The sequence below is a fragment of the Lycorma delicatula genome, chromosome 8 (assembly GCF_047948215.1).
Source record: "Lycorma delicatula isolate Av1 chromosome 8, ASM4794821v1, whole genome shotgun sequence".
In the NCBI taxonomy this organism is placed as follows: domain Eukaryota; kingdom Metazoa; phylum Arthropoda; class Insecta; order Hemiptera; family Fulgoridae; genus Lycorma; species Lycorma delicatula.
In genome coordinates, this window is record NC_134462.1 from 63,308,753 (window position 1) to 63,334,439 (window position 25,687).

A 25,687-nucleotide genomic window follows, 5' to 3' on the forward strand; every position below is an offset into this window, starting at 1 on the left:
AAAGGAATTCTTTAGTTTCTTTGGTATTTCCACTAAAGTTTTCCAGAATGTTTAGGCAGAAGATTATTTTAAACGATGGTTACGTACATGATTTCAAGTAATTCTTCGTGTGATTTCAAAAAATTGCTAAAAAGGAATAGAAATCCCAGTATCTCATAAAACTCACGCTTGTTTGCAGCCTTATTATGTCGTTTCTTTGCACTCTTTTCCTTATTTTAACCAAAATACAATTCTTTTACTACTTATGAACGGCTTCTTTTTTTTTTGAAAGTAAGACTTGTTTCATAAAAAATCATGATAAATAAGAAAACATATTCGTATATTCGAGAGAGACATGACATTACGCTCGGTAATGCTATGATTTTTTTGTTGGTTATCTTAACGCAGACTATACTGAAATGAAACGTTATTAATCTATATAATTATGCCTCAGCTCTTAAAATCGACATTTATCGGCAAAATATAGCAGCAGAACTAGTGAAAAAATACAAATTTGGAATTCCCTATTTTTGTTTTATGTTTTATTTCTTGTTTCATGTTTCGGTAAAATTAAATTTAAAAACCCTACAAAATGCCACTCGCACTGACCTCCGTGACGCGAGTGGTAGCGTCTCGGCCTTTCATCTAGAGGTCCCGGGTTCGAATCCTGGTCAGGCATGGCGTTTTTTCATACGCTACAAAATTCCATTTCCGTATCCCACGCACAAGCTTCAAAGCTTATGTGGCGATATCATCAAGCAAAAAAAATAAAATGATTTTATTACACTTATTTTTAGAAAATTATTATAATTACTATATTATGAACTTCAAAGTAAAATTAGTGTGATTTGTTACTATTATTCGAAGTGAACGATACTCCGGAAGTCTCTAAAATATCTGGTATAACTTTACTTAAACGGAACCGGTAGGTATCCCTTGTTTGTAACTGCATTACATCCCAAGTTCATCAGGTAGAAATTTGTTGTGAATTAGAAATCAAATAGTAAATGATGGTATTGAAGTAGAACCGATAACTTGAGATCGATACTACTATTCTGTCTCTATCGTTGACCGTAGTTTCAGAAAAACAATCGTTTAATTTTTTAATTATACTTACAAATTAATTATATGAAGAAAAAGAATCATATCAAAAAATGTATTTATCAAAAATTAAAATATTAAAGTAATTCTTAACGTACCGGATCAACAAGAAAGAATGTTGGAGTTTTAATTTGTTCAATTTCTCTTGGATTAGTAGCACAATTTTGATACCTAAATAAGAGTATCTACTCATAAGTCGGTATGGATCTAAAGACAGAGCATGTTTGCGGTGCCTTCAAGGTCATCCGATCTGATTCCATGTGATTTTTTGGGAAGGTTTTACGAGTATAAAGGATCTTGTACATGCGCATCCGCTACCTACTGATCTACATGATTTTGGGTGCAGGATTGAAGCAAATGTTACTTCTATTACTCCAGATATACCGGTTTAAAGATAGGACGAACTCTCTTTCCGGTTGGATGAGTCACAAGACGAAAGGCGCTCACATTGAACAGTTGTAAGAAAAACTACAAGAGTTACTCTTTCATTTTATTTGTGATTCATTACTGTACGTCAAAGTTAAGAGATATTTAACAGTTTTAGAACCCCGATAACCTTTTTTTGTACAACCTAAAAAATAATCTTATTTAAAGAAGAAATATTTCTGATCAGTTTTCTTTAGGTTAATATAAAACTAACGAAAAATTTTGGTTTCAGGAAAAGTATAGGAACAAGGGAAGCAATTTTAGGCCTCAGATTAATAGTAGAAGAAAGATTAAAGAAAAACAAACCAACATACTTGGCATTTATAGACCTAGAAAAGGCATTCGATAACGTAGACTGGAATAAAATGTTCAGCATTTTAAAAAATTAGGGTTCAAATACAGAGATAGAAGAACAATTGCTAACATGTACAGGAACCAAACAGCAACAGTAACAGTTGAAGAACATTAGAAAGAAGCCGTAATAAGAAAGGGAGTCCGACAAGGATGTTCCATATCTCCGTTACTTTTTAATCTTTACATGGAACTAGCAGTTAATGATGTTAAAGAACAATTTAGATTTGGAGTAACAGTACAAAGTGAAAAGATAAAGATGCTACGATTTGCTGATGATATAGTAATTCTAGCCGAGAGTAAAAAGGATTTAGAAGAAACAATGAATGACATGGATGAAGTTCTACACAAGAACTACCGCATGAAAATAAACAAGAACAAAACAAAAGTAATGAAATGTAGTAGAAATAACAAAGATGGACCAGTGAATGTGAAAATAGGAGGAGAAAAGATTACGGAGGTAGAAAAATTTTGTTATTTGGAAAGTAGAATTACTAAAGATGGACGAAGCAGGAGCGATATAAAATGCCGAATAGCACAGGCGAAACGAGCCTTCAGTCAGAAATATAATTTGTTTACATCAAAAATTAATTTAAATGTCAGGAAAATATATGTTTAGATGTATGTTATATATATGTTTAGAGCGTAGCTTAATATGGAAGTAAAACTTGGACGATCTAAGTATCTGAGAAGAAAAGATTAATTAGAAGCTTCTGAAATGTGATGCTATAGGAGAATGTTAAAAATCAGATGGGTGGATAAAGTGACAAATGAAAAGGTGTTGCGGCAAATAGATGAAGAAAGAAGCATTTGGAAAAATATAGCTAAAAGAAGAGACAGACTTAAGGCTTAAGAAGGCCACATATTAAGGCATCCTGGAATAGTCGCTTTAATATTGGAGGGACAGGTAGAAGGAAAAAATTGTGTAGGCAGGCAACGTTTGGAATATGTAAAACAAATTGTTAGGGATGTGGGATGTAGGGGGTATACCGAATTGAAACGAATAGCACTAGATAGGAAATCTTGGAGAGCTGCATCAAGCCTGTCAAATGACTGAAGACAAAAAAAAACGAAAAAATTTTACCTAAGTTTTTTTTTCAATTAAGTTTAATAATAGTAATTATATACATAATACAAAGTATGTAATTTTTTAAAGCTATAATCCATGTTTACCTTTTTCCCGGCTATATAATTAAACCATATAACAAAACAGTGTACTATGGAAGAGAAAATATGCTAATTTAGTCACATTTTATAAGTCCGGTTATTTCCAGATATCATCGTTTCATTACGCCCCTCTGACTAAAAGTACTCTTTTAGCACTGAAAAATTCCAGCCGGATGTATGTTGACTTGCTTTTTTTCTTGATATCTCCAGACTGAATTGATTGATTTGGATGAAATTTGACCCCGATTATTTCTGTATATTTTATTAGGGCCATTTAGTTTTAGATATAATCCATCAAAAGGGTAGGGAGACACGGACCTTATGAGTCCCGTATCTTAAAATTTTACTTAAAAGGGAGATGGTAAATATGTTTCACATAATTTAATGTCCCTTAGGTAGATAAGAAACTTCTCCATGGTATTTAAATCTTATTTTTACTTCCTTAAAGGAATGAGGACAATTTTTTTTTTTTTTTTGTTTCTGGACTCAAAGTCACAATCTTTTACTAATTAGATGATTTCATTACATTTGTACCTCAATGTGATTATGTATTTTAGAGATTTTATTCAGTGGTGGGGGAAAATAGACGTTATTTCATAATTTATTTGCTTTTTGAGTCGGTTATCGTTTTTCTTGATATTTTCAAACTGAACCAACTGATTTTATGAACTATTCTACAATGATTTTTAAATATTGGTCATTGGTATCATTTATTTTTGGTTACAATCGGTCAAGGGGATGAGGAGATACAGTCATCATGGTTCCCGTATCTCAAAAGTTTCATCAAAGGATAGAATTTTAATATTACTCTTAATATATACATCAAGGGCGATGCCCTCGGGTCAGCCAGAGTTACCGGCTTTTTCTTTTAGTAATTAATAACAAAATTACGCTTCTTATTTTCTTCTATAAACGCTTCCTTAATAATAAAATTATAAAGTGAATACTTAGTTGATATTTTTCTGTATAGTAAAAATAATGATGAAAAAACAAAGGGTCGTAGATGAAAAACATAAACTACTGTTACAAATTTTGATAATTTTTTAATAATAACTTAATAAAAATTGATTATTTTTTTCCTAATAGAAAATTTGTATAATCTTCATTTCGTAACTATATTAACTGATTTAAAATTCTGTGAATTAATAACACTGTATGTAATAGTGATAATTTAATCAGTTTGAAAAAATAAAATGTTAAAATTTTTTTTCGTCAAATATAAATAATAGTAATTAAATTATACTATCGTGGGTCAAAGCCGTAAATTACTAACAGCTTTGTATCTTTTTAACTTAATTTAATTAACGAAAATTAATTTAATTTTTGTTACTATTATATATATTAAATAAAATCAGTAATATTTGGATAACTTTTTTTTAATTTAATTTAATTTTTATTATTTTAATACAGCGAGTAGTGAACTTTAATGAGACATAATAAAAAATGGCATAAATTATAAATATGCTTTTGAGGAGTCGTACATTTTTTTTCTGATTTCTTTATCTTTATTAAGCTTCGTTTTATTTATTAACTACAAATAACTTTATTATATAAAAACAACACTGAATAAATAAACAATTATGTAAAAATTAACACAATCCAAACAGATGGAGTTATAAATTTGTATTTGTTTTTTCTCTAGTCTTGCTGTTATACCCACCAGGTTGGTCTAGTGGTAAACTCGTCATCGCAAATCAGCTGATTTCGAAGTCGAGAGTGCTAAGATTCAAATCCTAGTAAAGGCAGTTGCTTTTATACAGCTTTTTATATTATATCATGGATACCGGTGTTCTTTGGTGGTTGGGTTTCAATTAATCACACATCTCAGGGTCGGTTTACCTCTCTCTCTCTCTCTCTCTCTCTCTCTCTCTCTCTCTCTCTCTCTCTTTTCTGTTTAGCTTCTGGAATTTCAGTAAGGTATTACTTTAGAGGTATGTATGAATGAAAATGAAGTGTAATCTTGTGCAGTTTCAGGTTGAAAAGGAAGGTAGATCTGAGACTACACAAGCCCACACCTCATTTAAATTCATACAAGTAATACCTTACTTCAGAGGATGATATGTTTTCTGTCTGATAACAAAAGAGTCCTGTTTTCATATTTTGCCAATAAATGTTGATTTTAAGAGCCGAGGCATAATTCTACACATTAAGAAATATTTGGATCTTACAAGTGGAAGGCACATCCATTTGAAAGTGAGATACGATCCTCCAATTCTTTAATAGAGTAGACAGTTACACAATTGCATTGTGGTGGACACCACATTGCATCACATTTTTTGTGTGGTGTCCGTATCAGCATTTTATAATAGTTTATCTATTAAATTTGATTCGCGTAGTTTAAGTATTTATGGTGTAAGGGAAAACGTGTTGGATCCATAACCATGAGCGCATCGGTTCGAATCCGACATCATATATATTATATTTTTTAACTTTTTTTTTTAAATTTAAATGTATTGATTTGTTAACAATTATCAACCTTTGATTATAACTTTTTTTTACAATAAATAATAATTCAATAACAGTTAAAAAAAGAAATATGAAAAAATCAAAAGTTATTAATGAAATAAAATTTTTTGTACTTTTCATTTTAATTCAATAATTTTTACAGAGGTTAATGATTATTAATAAATCAATATATTTAAATTTAAAAAAAAAAAAGTTAAAAAATATAATATATATGATGTCGGATTCGAACCGATGCGCTCATGGTTATGGATCCAACACGTTTTCCCTTACACCATAAATACTTAAACTACGCGAATCAAATTTAATAGATAAACTATTATAAAATGCTGATACGGACACCACACAAAAAATGTGATGCAATGTGGTGTCCACCACAATGCAATTGTGTAACTGTCTACTCTATTAAAGAATTGGAGGATCGTATCTCACTTTCAAATGAAATAAGTTTAAATGAAGTACAGCAAAAAATGTGTATGTGAAATTTAATAAGCGTACAAGGAAGTCATGTGGTGTCCACATCAGATTTTTTTATACGCATTTCATAATATGTTTAATATATTAGTATAACGTTAGCTCATGTCGAACAACAATGAGAAACCTTTATTTCTTTAATCAAATCTTTCAGAAAAGAACTTTTTTAGATAACAGAAAAAGAGATAAAAATGCAATAATTTTGTGTTTGAAAAACAAAAATAATACATATTTTTTTTAATCTGTATTTTCCGTTAGGGAAATTTCATAAAAATTTTAATTTAAATGTGCTTTAATGAAAATTGTTATAATAATCTCTATTACTCTTATTTAATTCTTTTATTATTTAAATAGTTCTTAAATTTACTTATTTTATGCGTCCTTGAAAATTTCATAAACAAGTAATATTAATAGAGCTGGTCGGAAAATTTTTAATTAATTATTTTGCATAAGTAGTAAAATATAATACCAGCACAATGCTAGTTATTTTTTTCCACGATGTGTATAGTAATACATATCTAAAATTACAATTCCTTTAAAATGGAAAATTCTCTTCTGCAGAAAAATTTGAAATCAATACCATTACAACTCAATTCTTTTATAACAGCGAATTTTAAAAATGTTAAAAATTCATAATAAAAATTCTATTTTTCCTATTAAACTTCTATTTATCATATTAAAGAATTTCAACAAGGTTATTCGATAAAAAATTAAATAGATATCATAGTTTTCGTATAATTTTTAATTATGATCATAATACCCTTTTACAAGATGTGCTGGGTTGGTAAACTGCACATCTTATGAAAAGGATTTTCATAATGTTGAAAAATAACTGTGTGTAATTAACTTGTTTTATGTTACTTTTTGAATAAATTATAATTTAAATTTGTACGCTCCGGTATTTCCAATTACTCATATGTTTGAAATCTGGAGTATTTAGAAGGTTCCACAACATCTGTAACGATTCAGGGAGTAACAATCGATAAAATAAATCGTGTAAATAAACTAAAACGCCTACAGCCGAAGCCACATTCAATAAACAGATTTCCGTAGATCACTAAAGGTATGAAGAATGGGTGGAGTTCGCTTTATCCTTTTGATAACGGCTATATATCCGATGCAGTTCACTTGGTCTTGTCCTATAATAAATCGACCAGTTTTGTTGATTGAACTACCAACAAACAGTTTTTTATTTCAAGTTACAATTTTTATTAAAATAAAAAAAAAATCATACGTGGCTTGTGTACTTTTCCTGATTACGAAAAGTTTAGAAATCGTTTTTTTAGGAAATTTTTTTAAGTTAATATATTAATAAAATTATTCGCCCAAGTACCACGTTATCCTTATGTTTTAACTTTCTATGTTATAGATTGTTAAAATTCTTCAGAACGTTTAACAAACTATATACCTTAAGTAAAAAAAAATAAAAAGATTATATTTACCGAGAAAAAACACTATGTAATTAATCCATTATTTTAGAAAAATTATAATTTTTTAAATAAGTTTATAAAGTTAACGCTTTATACGATGGTAAAAAAAATCTGATGTGGACATCACATGACTTCCTTGTATGCTTATTAAATTATATATACGTACACATTTTTTCTGCACATTATTTAAACTTATTTCATTTAAAAATGAGATACGATCCTCCAATTCTTTAATAAAATGGACAGTTACACAATTGCTGAAATATTACTTTTTATTAACATCAAATACTTATACAATTATTAATTCAACAATCTGACATGAAATATTAGAATTGAATAAAAGTCCTTTTATTACTTGTTCTACTAGATCAGTATTACTCGTACCTTCGTGAGTTGCTGATTAACGGAAGTTTCAGATTTCTGGTTGTCGTATAAATAAAAGTTGATAATAATTAAACTATTCCGTGTAGTGAACTCCTGTACACTGGTTACAAATGTTAATTTTGACCTTACGGTGTAAAATATTCAGTTTTTATTATTGGATTATTTGGTGAATAATCACACAGGAAAAAGAAAGATAACATGAAGAAATATATTTCAAAAAAACGACAAGAAGATAAATATGAAGAGGAAAAAATATTAAGAACAAGGCAAAAATAAAAAGATTAAGAGAAGCTGGTAAATATAAAGAGGAAGAGAATCTTAAAACCAAAGAAAAAAGAAAAAGAAAAAATGTTGCAAACAAAAAAAAAATAAACAAGAAGAAAATTTTCAAACAAACAAACAATAAAAACATGAAGAAAAGTAAATGTAAACAGGAAGAAAATGTTAAAACCAAAGAAAGAGTAAAAAGATTAAGAGAAGATGATAAATATAAAGTGAAAGAAAATGTTAAGAGCAAGGAAAGAATATAAAGATTAAGAAAGGATGATGAATATAAAGGAGAGACAATTTAAAAACTAGAGAACATGTGCACAAATTAAGATCAGAAAAATTATATCAAATTAAAGAGTGATTAAATGATTGGCAACAAAAAACAAATAAACGAAATGATGACCAACTCCGACTTAGGGAGAATATTGTCCGATAATATCAGAGGAGTAATGAACTAAAACATAAGAGTGTTTTTGCAATTTATTAATGATCGGGCATGTATCCCTCTGTGTATATGTTCTTGTGAGGGTCTATTTTTCAGTCACTCTGTAGGTAACTTTAATGTAGATGAAATTAAACAGAAATTTCACAATAATTAAGTAAAATTTAACAGAAATTAAACTATAAATCCAAAAATAATACGATTCTAAATTATAATTTTCAATTAATATTAAATAATCAGATGTTTCAGCAAATCTTTACATATACATTATGTAATAATGCCTATTAAATTACATATACATATTTTTAAAAGTACATAAAATTTTATTTCACTAATAACTTCTGATTTTTTCTCATATTTTTTTTTATTGTTATTATTGAATTATTATTTATTGTAAAGGTTTTTTTACAATAATTATTAATAAACCAATATATTTAAATTAAAAAAAAGTTAAAAAAAGGAGATGAAATCTGATTCGAACCGATGTGCTTTCTCCTAAGAACCAAATATTTTAATAATTAAACTTTTATTTGGACATAGCTCTGGAACCAAAGAAAATAAACATCACTTATGATGTATCGTTGGAAAGCTCTCAATGAGAACTTATTACTGCGTTTAATAAAAAATCTAATTGTTTTGGGATTTTTAGCTTTTTTGACACTTTTGGTTCAGTCAATTGCAATCAAAAGGGCAGGTGTACAACTAGATGTTACAACAATCCTAAATCCAAAATTTCAACATCCTACGGCTAATGGATTTTGAGTTATGCGAGATACGTACGTACAGACATCACACCGAAACTAATCAAAATGGATTCCAGGGATGGTCAAAATGGTTATTTTCGTTGAAATCTGAAAACCGAAATTTTTCGCGATCACAGTACTTCCTTTACTTCGTACAAGAAAGTAAAAATGATAATAAGAAAACAAGAATTTCAAACTTCATAATTTTTTTTTAATGATAATACAGAAAGATTGTATAAATAAATGGGATTTAAATTTAAAATGAGGCAGTTTTAATATTACGTAGAAAATATTATGTCAAATTCTCTCGATAAGAAAACTCTTGATTGGTAGTTTAATTTAATAAGTTTCTTATGTTACCTTAACGAAGAGCGTGAGATTAATTTACAATCGGTGATATTTATAATACAGAGTTATAAAAGAATGGAGCGGTTTTGAACATGGTTTAAATTAAAACAGAATTACTTACAGTTTATGTTTTTTATTTTTCAATTTTGTCATCTCAAAAATTTTTTTACATAATTAATAAATTTCAATATGTGCGCCCTTAGTCGCTCGACAATTGTCCAACGATACTCAACTTCTCTCCAAACATTAGTTAACATTTCTTCGTTAATGGTTGTCATTGCTTCATTAATCCTGTTTTTTAAGTGGTTTAGGTCGCGAATTTTTTGTGTATAAACAACGCTTTTGATGTACCCCCACAAGAAAAAGTCGCAAGGTGTCAGGTCTGGACTCCTTGGAGGCGAAAGTATGGGTCCTTGCCGGCCTATCCATCGATCTTCAAATTTTTCGTTCAAAGCGTCCGTGACCAATGCATTGAAGTGCGGGGGAGCACCATCTTGTTGGAAATGAAGTCGATGAATGTTTTCGAGTTCATCCGGCAGAGGAAAGCAATAATCGGTTAACATGTCAAGATACACAACTCCATTAATTGTTTTTTCAGCAAAGAAGAAAGGCCCTATTACACGATTTTTCATCACACCACACCAAACATTAACTTTAGGAGAATCATCAAACAATTTATCATATATATAACAGCCCAATTTTTCAGGAGGCTACAAAATCTATTCAGATATTCATTATTTTATATTGTTTATCTTCATTGAAATGAAAAAAATTAAAATGATTATTTTTTTATGAATATATTTCAAGCTTTTTTCGTTATGATTGAGAAAAATATTATTATATATTGAATATATTTGCAAAAAATGTTTTGTTTTTTTTACAGCTGTGTATATATTCAGTAATTTGACCTTGAAGGCAATATCAATGTGTTGATATTTTTAACTTGAATAGATATTGATTCATAATCACGTTTCCTGAATCGCGTTGATGTTTCAATCACCCAACCATAAAAATATCTACATCTACGGAAACCAACGTACGTCCAAAAAAAAAAATCGATTTTTGGATGGTGTACTTTAATTCACTGAACGAGTCTAACGTGGTTAGACTCTTAGAAACTCTTAATCCTCGATAGAAACTTTTTATTCCATCGAGGCGTATAAATAACTCATCTTGGCATAGACTGCATTGTATATATTTTAATCTCAGTCTAAAATACTATCGTATAAATTTGTAACCGGAGCCGATAAATTTTATCGCGATGCTATCTACGGTTTAATAAAAATTAATGTAATTGAAGCAACTCGAGATTCGGTACGGATGTTACAGATGATCATAAAAACCAAATTTCTTTTGGAAAATACGAGTACATCAATTGGTATCCATAGGAATTAAGATGTGACCGGCTGTTCTCGGTGCTAGACCAATAACAAGATAAACGGGCCACTATATATATTATCGATTACATATATTATCGCGTGTTCGCGGTTCGATAAAGATAATGAGAGATTAACATATCTAAAAATGTATTACTCTAAAAATATATAAAATAAATAATAATAATAATAGATATATATAACATACAAAGTAGCAATTCAAGTAAAGTGACAAAATTTAATGATAATTAAATTATAAGTACCAAAATACAGTCCGATTTACCAAAAACTTTAAAATGGACAATAGAAACTAATGTTAAATTAACAATAATATAATAATAGAAAGATCTAAAGAGCATACAATTCATTTTCTGCAAGTATCATTTATTTTTACTGTTTAAAAAAGAATTACCCTGCACTTTATGAATGAACTGTCACTTTCAATCCTGTTCACAGATTGCTCACCGAACAGTTTATGTTTTCAACCACTGTTCAAAATGGAATACTCGCAACGCACTTTTCAGTCGTTTCTACTTAACACTTATTGTTACCGCTTTTATCGCACTCTTCCCCGAACTCAGAATTATAAAATTACTTTGTCCGCCGGTTCCCGGCAGTATTTATACCTCCTAGCCTGCATAACCAGTACTTGAACCATCCTTTTGATTGTTCAAGCGTAATAATTTTTATTGTACGCGCCTTTACGTTTTTCTATAAGCTCTTTTTCCGGTCAAATGATCCTTGTAGTCGAACAGGAGCTTTTGAAGGTGCCATTGTCTGTACTACAAAAAACAAATTATTAAACGGACAAGTTATTCTAAATAAAGAATCCCTTCTGGTTCCTTCTAGATTCTTCCTTCATTATTTTCTCTCTCATTTCTTCTTTTTGGAAAAAAACAACGTTTCACTGGCTCCTTTCTTTCTTTTTCCTGTTTAGCCTCAGGTAACTACCGTTTAGATAATTCTTCAGAGTATGAATGAGGATGATATGTATGGGTGTAAAATGAAGTGTATAGTCTCGTACATTCTCAGTTCAACCATTCCTGAGATGTGTGGTTAATTGAAACCCAACAACCACCACCAAAGAACTCCGGTATCCACGATCTAGTATTCAAATCCGTGTAAAAATAACTGGCTTAACTAGGACTTGAACGCTGTAACTCTCGACTTCCAAATCAGCTGATTTGGGGAGACGCGTTAACCACTAGACCAACCCGGTGGGTTCACCGACTTCTTATAATATTTTAATTTCACTCAGTTAATCAGTGTGCATGAAAGCAGTATTAAAATTAGCCAAGAAATTGATTACAAATAAAAAAAGTTTTGGAAGAACACTTCCTAATAGTAATTCTATTATTATTTAAAATAGAAAATTTGTGATGTAATTAAAGTACAGTAATTAAAATAATAAAATAAACTAAAAATTTATTTTAAAAAATTAAAATTTACCAAACAACTTACTACATCTCCGATGGAAACTGAATTTTTAAAAAAGGAAATTTATACAAGAATTAAAAAGTATAATTTCTTTACTGTTCGTGTTTTTTTTTTTTAATTTTTTAATCAGTTCTATTTCTTTTAAATTTATTTAATTGAAATGGTATTTTTTTAAACCCTTTCCAGTAAATAAAAAAATGAGAAACCGGGGTCTTGATAAAAAATAGTAAAATTATAAAAAAGATATACGTAAAAATTACTTACATAAGAGAAAGTTAATTAGAATAATGATATGTTTTGTTTTTTTTATTTTACATTTTCTTAAGTTTTAGTTCGAAAAATCATCAGATTAGGTGAGGTTTAATTTCTTTATAACGATCCAACGCTAAGTAAAGATGGTGACAAATTAAAAGTAGTACATACAAAAATCTTATAATTTTACATAGTATCATGTAATTTTTTCTTTGTATATACTTCTAAGTTACCTAGAAGAAATTCACCACAGGAGCAGCAGAGGTTTTTTCTCTACTAAAAGAATTATCGAAATTAGTACATTTGGTAAAAACGTAAGGCGTAAAATTATAATTAAAAAAATACATAGGTTCAAGTTAAAATTCTCTCTTTTTTTTGAAATCGTTTAAAAAAAATGTTAAAGAATATTCAGAAATAATTATCATTCATAATTTTACATGCTTATTTTATTTACTTATTAAAAACAATATTTTTTTTAGTTAACTGTGTGGCCAACTATTCCCAAATCTGTTTCGATTCTTGAGCGACGAAATGTATAAATTTAGCCTCTCTCTATCCCCCTTAAACATAAACACGCGCACACACACACACACACAGAGAGAGAGAGAGAGAGAGAGATTTAAATCTAGGTACTACAAACGTATACGAGTAATCCAAAAAAGAGTGCAAAAACTTGTAAAGGTGTGCAGTCTATGACTTAAAAAATTTGGCATAGAATATTTTTGCAACAATTTTTCACTAATCCGATGAAATTTATATATTTCAAATCAACATTACTGTATTTGTTATCTCAAATTCGTATATGATATGACTTACGATAAAACTAGACCTGTCTGTTATTTGGTATAATCATTCACTTAGATAAATATATATGTATATATATATATATATATATATAAAACAAATTAATTAAACAAAATTTCTCAATCAAAATAATGTAAAGATATTTTATATTGAATTTATTATATTAAAATATAGATACCCATTAATCCTACATAATTCTTGAACAAAAAAAAAATAAAATAAAACAAAAGAATTATACAGCTTTATGTACTCTGATAAGAATACGTATAGAAAGATTACGTGCATAAATAGCGCATCCTAATGATAACCTAATTAAATATATAACATTTGCTAATTGTATATATAATTAAAATCAATTTTGAAACGATTTTTCTTTAACATTTATATCATCCAATTACTCTTTTTTTTTTTTAAGTAAAAGATTAAAGTAAAATGCTTTTGCTTATTGATAGGAATGAGGTAAATAATGATGCCGTAAAATGCCAAGCCCAGTTATTGGAAAATGTAAAAAATCTGATTATAAAAAAAGGTCAAGGAAATATATTCAAGAAAAGCATTTATTAGTAATACTAAAAAAAAAAAAAATAACAGTGATTCACTTTTTTGCCTTATCCTTTTGAATTTTTTAATTTCAAATAAATCCATTAATAGGGGAGCGGAATATTTAATTACATATATGTTAATAAAAGAAAGATTAATTATTCTAACGATTTCTTTTGCTTTTATCCTCATCTAATATTTTCACAAAAATGTCCGCTTAATCAGAACAATTTATCTTTTTAGATAAATAATTAGAAAAGATCAGCTGGATGGAGAGAGTTCGGAATGAGGAGGTGCTTCGTAAAGTGGGAGAAGAGAGGGTGATTATTAAAATAATTAAAAGAAGAAAATGCAGTTGGTTGGGACACTGACTGAGAAGTGACTGCCTGTTGGTGACGACATTAGAAGGATTTGTAACGGGGAGGAAAGCAAGAGGTCGGAGACGAATAAAAATGATAGACAATATAAAAAGGGAAGAAGTTACTATAAAATGAAACGGATAGCACAGAATCGAGCAGAATGGAGGGCAGCCATGTCAAAAACCTGCCTTTGGGCAGAACACATTATTATTATTATTATTATTATTTTCTTTTTATAAACTTAAATTAAGAATATAATTAAAAATATTAAAACTATAGGGAGTTATGTTTTCCATCTACTATGGTATTTTATACCATAGTTATGATAACTATTTTTAATTAAATTTTATTAAAAAAAGAAAATTTCGCGGATAAATATTAAACGCGGATAAAATTAAAAATAAATCCTGTAAGTATAAAAAAAATTTGATGTGGGCACCACATAACTTCCTTGTACGCCTATTAAATTACATATACAAATTTTTTAAAGTATGTAAAATTTTATTTCACTAATAACTTCAGAATTTTTTTCATTTTTTTATTTTTATTGTTATTATTGAATTATTATATATTGTAAAAGTTTATTTACAATCACAGATTAATAATTATTAATAAATCAATAAATTTAAATTAAAAAAAGTTAAAAAAAGGAAATGAAGTCGAATTCGAACCGATGTCCCTTCCTCTTATAAGATCCAAATATTTCATTAATTAAATTTTTATTTGGCTGTAACTCTGGAACCAATGAAAATAAGTACCATTTATGATATTTCGTTGAAAAGCTATCAACGAGGGCTTATTATTACAATTAAAAAAATTTCCAAAATCCAATTTTTTTTTTTATTTTGGACGTTTTTAGATATTTTTCGTCAAGTAGATTCCAATCAAAGAGGATGATGCAGAATTAGATGTTACAATAATCCTAAATCCAAAATTTCAACATCCTACGGGTAATCATTTTTGAGATATGCGAGTTACATACGTACAGACGTCACGCCGAAACTTAGTCAAATGGATGGGATGGTCAAAATGTATATTTCCGTTGAAATCTGAAAACCGAAATTTTTCGCGTTCAAAATATTTCCTTTACTTCGTACAAGGAAGTAATTAACTATCTCTCATAGAAAGGGGTAATTAATTTATTATTTTACTTTATATGATCAGACTTTGTAAGGATATGGCCCGTGTGAGAATTGTTTTAATAAAAATATTAAATGTTACTTCTTTAGAGAACAATGGTTTGCTAATTATACAGCCAGCCCCTATGGTGAACGAAGTAAAGGTGTCGAATATCACCTACCCACTGCTGCATTTAAGATATGAAGCAGTATATTATTCGGCTCGGTTCAATGAAAAAATTAACGAGAAAACGAGTTTTACCATACAATTTACCTTCCTTTAGACTTGACATTCATTAAAAAAAATAATTTGTTTTTTTCAAATATTTATTTACAATCGGTTACATTTTTAGAACCCTTAAGTAAATTATATCACATATTAAGTATATAATATCACATATTATATTATAATTAAATAATTATTATATACATATCATTTATTAAGTAAATTATATTCACATTTAAAAAGGAATTCCTAATGAAATTCATCTAACATTATATGCTAATACAAGAACGTAAAGAGTATAGAGCTTATGTTAAGAGTAAATAAGTACATCGTTTTGATATTTTACATTATTTGCCTTTGTCTCAGTCTTTCTTATGGCTACGACGAAATACAAGATGTATAAATTACAATTCACTTTCTCTAAGAGTAATAATACTTTTTATGCAACAAATATTATATTTCCTATACGGAATAAAGGAAAATATTTCAGTAAGGCTGTAAATAGCGTGCATTTAGTTGGGTTTGACATGCTGATATGCAACATACAAAGCAACAGTGCAGTCGGCTTTATAAAGAAGTAGTAGAAAACCTTTTCACTCCAAATTCACTCTAGTCATGAAATATTTTTTTTTAGGAATGGCTTTGTCGATTTTGATTTGTATCTCACGTTTGATCAAAACCATTTTGATTATCCCTTGAATATTTTTTTTTTAATTGTACAATATATATATATATATTAATTTAACCGTACAAAAATCGGTACCGTAATCCAAAAAAAATTTTCTATGTATCATTTCATATATTTGACGATTAATTTATCACATAAGGTCGAAATTTATGTCTAGGAATAAAGAATGAAAATCTTTATTCCTAGTTGCGTAAAAAACTTGTACGTTTGACTGGGATTTCAAAATAAGAACCTCCGAATAGAAGAGTGCGTAACTATCTCTCTATATTGAGATCGGCTAATTTTAAAATGTTTTAAATGTAATCAGGCTATTCTTCTTTAGTTTTTTAATTTATTAATAATATATTTTTTTTGGGACAGAGGTGGAAATGCATTTACGCACAGAGTGCCGCGCTCCCAGTACTGATCTTTAAACCACCATCAGCAGACTACCTGCTAAAACCATCTCCCTTTTTAGCAGAACTCGTCCCGGAACCGTTTTATCCATTACTTCGGGCCGAGTTCTCCTATCCTAACCTGAGAAGGCCACTACCTAATTTTCACCTGGCTCAGGAAGCTCCATATCGCCCTTCTTGACCCTGAGAATCCTCCCGACGAATCGGGTCACACTCTCCTATCTGCTCAGATTACGGAGCATTATCGCAATCACGTTGTGGGGGTTCAGTGCTCCGAGATCCGCCTCTAGTTTCCCTCTATCTGCCGCTCGCCAAACACATTTGAAAAAGGTGTGCTCGGCATCGCCCCGTACAATGGGACAATAGGCAGTCGGGAGAAATAATAATAATAATCTTATTTTAGAATTAAAATATTCTATAGTGAAATAAAATTGTATAAGTTAACATAAAAGAGACGGGGAATAAAATAAATTCGCTCTCAATTTTTTTACTGTAACTATGAAACAAGATAATGAGCTTCAAAACTCATCAGAAGAGGTGTAAAGATATTTTTTTAAATATTTAAATCTTCTGATAGTAATTAGTTATTGTATAACATTAATTAATTTATTATCCAATGAAAACTGTTGTTATAATAATAATACTACTAATTACGAAATTAATCCATTTAAGATTTTATTAATTTGCCCGTTGTAACTGCGGCAGTTTCTCCTTTTAACTCCGTCGCCTCTCCTTTTAACCTCATCCACCTTCATACTCGTCATTTCAAGGACTAAGTTACGAGCTTGTTCTGAAAATTACCTTTTCCTTGTTACTACTATATCATTCTTAGAACATATTTACGTGTTTTCAACGTAAAGAGCATTGTTATCAGAAATTCTTCTTGAAATTTAATTTTATATTCCTGTCGTTCATTTTTGCTAATTTTTTTCAGTGTTCAATACTTTTAAATCGCTATCTCAACATTAAACTTTAACATCTCTAAAAAAAAGAATTATCTAGTGGAATGTTTTTTTTTTTTATTTATGTAGTTTTGTCACAAGATAACTTATAAAAGGGAATATGAATTAAAAATTTACATTATAAGTTTTACTACATTTAATTGTTTAATTAAAATGTTTCATTTGTATTTATTTTCATAATTAATTTTTTTTATCGTGACGGTATTAAAAGTACTGGAATACTATGGATTTGGACCTTTAATTATGAATTCCCAAATCGCTAGAATTTTATTCTTTAAGGGTTTAACAAAAATCAACCCAAACCCAATTCAAAAAAAACTGTCTTTCGATTTGAAAAATGTTAATTAATCTATCTAGAAATTTGACATAAAAATACAACTATTCGCGCAATTATATAAAAAATGTATTTATTCATTTTTTCGTATAATTTTCTTTTTCTCAAAAAAATCATTTATATAGTAATGAAGTGTGAAACAAAAAAGGTTTAACAAACGTTTAAATATTAATTAATAAAAACTGAATGGTAATTTCGATTGTTAAACAATTATCGTTAATAAATATTAAAAATAAATAATACGAAAACGAAAAACCGTATCAGTGTTTATAGAAAAAAAGTATAAACAACTGTTGACAAACAAACATATAAGAATTGTCGTTTAAGGTAAACCCTAAGTAAAAAGCTGACTTTACGCGTCCCAGTGGATCGATTAAAATTATATTAAATTTTTTGTTCAACAATTATATATATTTTTTTTTATTCTCATATAAACCTTTGTAGAAAAGTACTCGTTTCGTGATTTTTCATATATAAAGTTTATTATTTATGTATTTAATAATATTCATTAATTTCTTTTTTGTGCATACTAATTCTTCCGTATCTACTATTTTTTTCTGTTTAGCCTCCAGAACCACGTAAGGTATTACTTCAAAGAAAGAATGATGATGATATGTATGAATGTAAATGAAGTGTAGTCTTGTACAGTCTGAGGTCGACCATTCCTAGAGATGTGTGGTTAATTGAACCCAACCACCAAAAGACCGAGTCCCGACGGGGATGCCCCACTCGGGGTGTCCCCGTTAGAGGCATTGGCATAAAGACCGAGTCCCGGCTCCCGGAGTGGGGACCCAGGGACGGCATAGCCGGGCTGGTGGATCCTACTCTGGGGGTTTGAGGCAGGCGCAAAGTGAGATCCGACCGGCGGGCCGAGACGTGGAGGCCCGTTAGATTAAAGGACATTCTTCTGGGCTGTGTAATACTTAACTGCAGGATCCGGCCCGGGGGAGAAGAAGAAGAATAAAAAAAAAACAACGCTGGCTTCCGTAGCGCGAGTGGTAGCGTCTCGGCCTTTCATCCGGTGGTCCTGGGTTCGAATCCCAGACAGGCATGGCATTTTCACACACGTTACAAATAATTTACCTCATCCTCTGAAGCAATACCTAACGGTGGTCCCGAAGGTTAAATAAAACAAAAAACTCCACCAAAGAATACCGGTATCCACGATCTAGTTTTCAAATCAGCATAAAAGTAATTGCCTTTGCTATGATTTGAACCTTAGTACTCTCGACTTCGAATTTTCAATGACGAGTTCACCACTAGACCAACCCGGTTGGTATCTTCAATATCTACTGTGATGATTGTTTAAGAATCGACAGATCTGTCTAATTTTTTTTTTTAATGAACAGTTATAAATTGTATATTAAACATATAGCTAGTTATTTAATTATATATATATATTTTTTTTTTTTATACAACGATATACAAATATTTTCGACCAAAAAATTAATGCTTTTTCGGCTAAAAATATCAGTGATAATCTAGTTTGAAGAATATGATTTTAAGACACGTGATGCAGTTAATTGGAATTTTAAACTACCAGGACCAAAAATTCCCCTTAAAAAAAATGTGTATTTCTCTTCATTATTTATGTCAGTTAAAAATTTTAAAAATATTAATGTTGCTATATCCTACAAAATTTTCTAATTTGTTAGAAGATATCTATAAAAACGATATTATTATTATTATTATCCCACACTTTCACAGCTTTTACTTTTGCCAGTGACATTCCCCAAACTCGGAGTAATTTATACCAACAAGATTAGGCTTGCTATTGTTGACTAAGTGCCTTCCGAGCAACATGGCAGGTGTCAATTATCACGCTCCTTTGCATTAGCGCGTGGGTTTTCCACTGGATCTTCAGTTTTTCAAGACTGTGGTGCAGAGTAGATGGTATTATTCCCTCCGCAGATATAACTATTGGGATTATATAACCTTCTTTTTGATTTCACATTTCTTTAATTTCAAAAGCAAAATCTGTATATTTCTGCAGCTTCTCATTGTGTTTAGTGTTGATGTTGTTACTTGATGGGATGGCTACCTCTATTAGGTAAGTTACTTTTTCCATTTTGTCAACTACCACTATATCCGGCTTATTACAGTTGATGAGTTTTGCTGTAACAATTCCTTGGTTCCAGAAAATTTTTGCGTTGTTGTTCTCCAAAAATGAGGCTGGCTTATAAGTATAGTAGGGCCCTTTTTGAAACTCTAACTTGTATCTATCGCAGAGTTCTATGTGTACAATTTTTGCCACGTTGTTGTGCCTCCTGGTGTACTCCGTCGGAGCTAGAATCGGACAGCCAGTGATTATATGGTCTATTGTTTCATTGTGTTGCATACATACGTCTACATTTGTTGATATTTTCTTTAAGAATAAATTTCTTAAAATTTCTTGTTATTACTTGATCCTGTATGCTACATATAAACCCCTCCGTCTTGGAATGTAACTTTCCTTGCACAAGTCAATTATTTGAAGCTGCTTTGTCGACTCCTTCCTCGTCTAGACGGTGCCTATATCTCCCATGCAGCTCTTTCCTTCTCCAACCTAGAATTTTATCTGCATCGCTCTCTTTCATTTGTTCTACGTTGTTAGCCTTGCTGGCTAGGTTTAATGGCGTATAGTTTTGGTCTGCCGCTACGATGGCTTGATAGAAGGGGTGATGCTCGCTATGGAAATAATCCCTTAAGTTTTCGATCTGGCCGTAGCATAGGTTTTTAATATCGAATACTCCTCTTCCACCTTCCTTTCTCGGGAGCGTGAATCTTTCTTTTGACGAGTGGATATGGTGGGACGTTTTTATTATTATTATTAATAATAATAATTACAGATTGTTTATTTATATTATTATATTTATAAAAGAGAAGATTATTTATAAAAACCGCCTTAGTAAATTATCTAAATGTATTTCAGGAGTACCACAGAAAGTTAGTGACCAGGAAGATTTTAAAGCTAACGGCTTCTCGATTAACTACTTTTTTCGCCCCCATTCTATTGTTGGCTTCTAATCAACGATTATAATCCCGACGATTCAGAAATACAACGAACAAGGAACACAGCTACCTGAGGATCCTGATTCAATAAAGCTTCTTTAGGATTACTACTCTTCTGGATTATCGTATGAATGAATCATTTATTAAAAACCTAACCCGATCGGTGTAGCGGTTACTTTATTATCAGTTTTATTTAGTGTTGGGTTTTATTTCTTGCACCGATCAAAAATTGTTTTACATTCATCCTATGGTCATTAACGAAAATTTGTTTTTAAATTCAACTTGGAATATTACCAGCAATTTTAATTTAATTTAATAAAATTAATTTTATAGAATAGTTTTTTTTTTGTTTTTTATTTAAGTATTAAGATGGCTATATTATGGCTCTGATAACATTCTATCTCATTTCTTTCATCTGTTTTTCTAATAATCAATTTACCTGTAATAAAAAAGAAGAAAATAAAAGTTTTCAAGCTTATCTTCCATTAAATTTACACTTAAATTTAAAACAGTTCTCTTTATAAATCCGAATTGTATTATAATTAAATAAGAGATAAATATTAAAAATTAAAAAACACGACTGCCAAAAAAAGCAATTGCTCCCAAACATTGTCTTTAATACAGGATAATTACTAATATAGAATAATTAAGGAACGTGCGGGGGACAATTTTGTATATAGTAAGTATTATCTATATTATAATTTTGTTTTCACATTTTTTAAATTTATTTATATATGTATATTGCTTATGAAACTCCCTGTAACGTAAGGATTCCAACGCAGTGTCATAAATCTAAATCGGTTCAGCCGTTGAGATGCTACGGTGAAGCAAACATACATACCTATACCCTAAATACATTACACTTCTTTTTGGGCAATCGTATAATAAATTATTAAAGTATAAACCACAGTGAGTAGATTCTAAAAGTAAATTAAAAATATTTTATTTTTTCAAAGGTCTAAATTTATTTTACTAAAGCAGCTATTTCTATTTTTTTTTAAATTCATAAGATTTTTTTGTTAAGTTTGTTATACACATTTTGATAATAAAATTTTCGCATTTATTAGTCATTTTACAAAGTTATTTTATTTCAAACCTAAAAAATGTTTTTTTCTTCACCGAATTTTTCTATTTTACCTCTATCATTAAAACTACGGGAAATACAGTTTTGGGATCTGTTTTATTCGATTTTTCCGATAAAAAAAAACATAAAATTAAATTAATCTCAATAGTTTTATTTTTCAATTTTTAAAATTAGGTTGAAAAATGTTATAAAAATGAAAACATTATGGCGAAAAGTAAACCAAGGTTTAATTTTACCTTTCGGCAAAGTTTTTTTATAGTAATAATTATTCATACTAGTATGTTATAAATATTTATATTAATCGATCAAGCGATTTCTCCTTAGTACATGAACATTCGAAAAAAAAAAATAATAATTGCACCGTCTATTCAAACTAATGTGGTTGTATTTGTCCATGAGGTTTCCAAATGAAATAATTAATTGTATTGCACGCAAAAATATCGCTCCGTTCGCATATCTAATTTCATATATCGAAGAATGTAATTACAAATGTAAGCTAATTTATTTAAGGATTTTTAATTAGTAATCTAAATTTTAATTAGTAAATTTTTACGGTGTTATAATACTTACGAGTATATTCTTTTCTTATTCCATAGGAATTAGGAATATATACATATATGTTGTTAATATAACAATATTTATGTTATTAACATATTTTTATATGTATAATGTAAAAATATTTATATTACGTAAATATTAGACGGATATAAAAATCAGCCTTCCGGTTTTAATTAATTAAATGTACAAAAAAATTAATTGGCCAAAAATGTTAAATTATGGTTTTAAATAAATAATACAAGTGAACAACTCTCAGTAGTGGTTAAAAACGTACTTCAACTAAATAAATATTGTATATTAATTGAAAAAAAAACCAAAAAACCTGTTTTTTTACAATTTCTTTTGAATCAAGTTCAGACAATCTATCGTGCACGCATTATCAATGATCGATGTTACATAAAAATGTTTTACTGTAGTTAAATCTAGTTATACTGTATATAAATCCACTTTAATCATAAACCTGTTTGACCATCAATTTTTAGAAAATGGTAAAAGTAGCCTGAATATTTTTTTTCAGATTAACGGAAAAGGAACTGACAATAACCCCATACTCCTGGCCTTATCCTTTTTTGTAGTGTTTCCTACACTTTTTATAGCTCCTAGACTAATAAGTCTTATAAAGGTTAAATTAGGTTACAGGCTGGTGTTATGGTAGATAAAAATATAATCGAATGTACATTTTTAATTCTCCTGCTAACATCACTGCACCAAACTTAAGCTTAAATATTACTAATCAGATTAAACAATATTAATCATTTTGAAAGATTATTTTCTAATTTTATGATCTAAATAATTTTAAAATTTAACTGATTTTTTTTTTAATCAAAGGTTTTATTTTTAGGCTGTAGACTAAAAAGTAGTTTTATTGTGTATTTTTAAATTAACATAGATGTTACATTTTTTAAGTTTAGAAAAAAAAATGTTCGCTAACTTGTAATCTTTTTGTAATGTATTACTTTCCCATCTAGCGCTATAACTGAAGAAGGAAAAGTATTGTAATTGGTCCAATTTGGACATATCCGGTTTTCACCGGATGTTGATTTTTTAACACCTGAGGAACCCCAAAAACTGGATGGAAATTTTCCGGATGTTCGTATGTACGTGTGTGAATCCGGTGTCTCACACCTAATATCTCCAGAACTACGGGACCGATTTTGACCAAACTTGGTCAGATTATTTTTATATTTGAGTCATTGATGCCATTAAATCTTCAACTTAAAAGATCAATAGGGTGAGGCTGAAAAGCAAGGTCACCCTCAGTATCTCGAGATTTCACCTAATTAAGGTCTTATTTTTCTTAAGCACATTTGTTAACAATTAAAAAATAATAATATTCCCAAAAATAATTTTTGCAAAATCGTACCCCACCCCAAAAAATGCTCTAAACTAGTGGCTAAGTGGGTATAATGCATCAATTCCCCCCCCCCCCACCACGGTGTCATAAGGAGATCTAGTATAGCACTGATGTACAGCTGTACAAATAATATTATATTTAAATAAAATAATAAATATTTTAAACTGAGTTTTGAGTGTATGTGTGTGTAGCCGTGCATCAGAAAAAATCCGCGTGACGGGAAAGTCCTGCAACTGTGTTGTCAGTTTTTTTTTAGACTACCTTTTTACCAATTTCTACCTTTTTAAAAATATTCAAAAAATTCCTTACATCTTAGTAATTAAGATAAAAGTTATTTTTCTCAATAATTTTCAAACTATTTGTTTTCTCTTGTTTGTGAAAATATTTTCAAAAATACTATGAAAAACTTAACCTGATTTTATTTTCATATGTCCAACCCCCTTCGAAGTATTATAACTTTTCAATAACTCACCACTCCCTCTTTTAAGATATTTTCAAGGATTTAATAGAATCATCCTCTCTTAATAGAAGGCATCGAATCAGATTACGCGATAATAGATTAAACTGTACCTATTTTAATAGGGAGCTTAATAGAAAATGTATTAGTTTTAAAAGTCAAATAAATAGAAACTAACGCACAGAATTTACCATAAAAATGTATTAATGTTGCGTAAATTCAAAATTTCTAACTGTATTACGCGATAAAACAAATTAATAAACAAAAATTTAATAAAATGATAAAAATGAATGTGTAGATTTACTTCTCCGATCAGATTTTTTTTTTTAAGTTTTTAAAGAAACTTCTTCGACTAAAACTCCTGTTAACTTTAAAACTCGATTAAAAAAATATAAGATTTCCAATATTAATTTGGTTGAAAATAAATATAAGTAACTGCTAATATATTTATAAAACATATTAATTAATATGATAAAATACGAGCGTAAAATATTTCGTTTTCCTGTAAGGAAAAAAACAAATAGAATTAATACGCTAATAGAAACTGTATAAAAATACGTGATCTGATAATAAAACTTAGAAATCGATTTAAACCATCATAGGTTCTGTTGGTTTTGCGTAAAGTTGAACTTTACACACTTACTACGTTTATAGATAAAGAAGTGAGTTTTTTTTTAACAAAATATAAAATAATTATAATTAAAAACTTGCCTCGTAATTTATGTACTGTTTACGCCATTCAGGTGTAATATGTGCCGAAAGATGTTCTGCGAATTTCATGGTATTTTTTTCTTTTAATTTCTATTATTATAAACTAAACCACTATTTTATATCGTCAATTCTACACACTAACTTGTACAATACTAAATAAAATAGTATTAGCACAGCGCACTGCAGCTGTACTGTTTCAATATTTCCACTAACAGCTCCATGTTCAACTGATAACATCACGTGGTTTTCCCCACTACTCTTTTATCACTTTCTCGCACACAATATACATCTTTCTCATTCTATTTAATCTATTACGTGTATAAAAATTTCAATAGTGTTTTATAGAGATTTATTTAAAACTAACTTCGAGAAAGACTGATGAAAGCATAACAAATGTTTATTAATTAACTACATTATTAATTCTATCACTTGTAAATTATTTGCACATTAAAGATGATATATA

The 25,687-nt window shown here is 29.2% G+C and overlaps 1 protein-coding gene across 2 annotated transcripts in view; it reads right to left on the reverse strand.

The window, feature by feature from the left end:
* The window catches only part of LOC142328889 (solute carrier family 53 member 1), a 104,965-nt gene extending 79,525 nt beyond the window's left edge, over nucleotides 1-25,440 (reverse strand). For both annotated transcript variants that reach the window (XM_075373027.1, XM_075373028.1), the window contains exon 1: nucleotides 25,225-25,440. In XM_075373027.1, the coding sequence (XP_075229142.1) occupies nucleotides 25,225-25,293 (69 nt within the window). In that variant the 5' untranslated portion in view covers nucleotides 25,294-25,440. The remainder of the gene's footprint in view (nucleotides 1-25,224) is intronic.
* Between the last annotated feature and the right edge of the window lie 247 nt (nucleotides 25,441-25,687).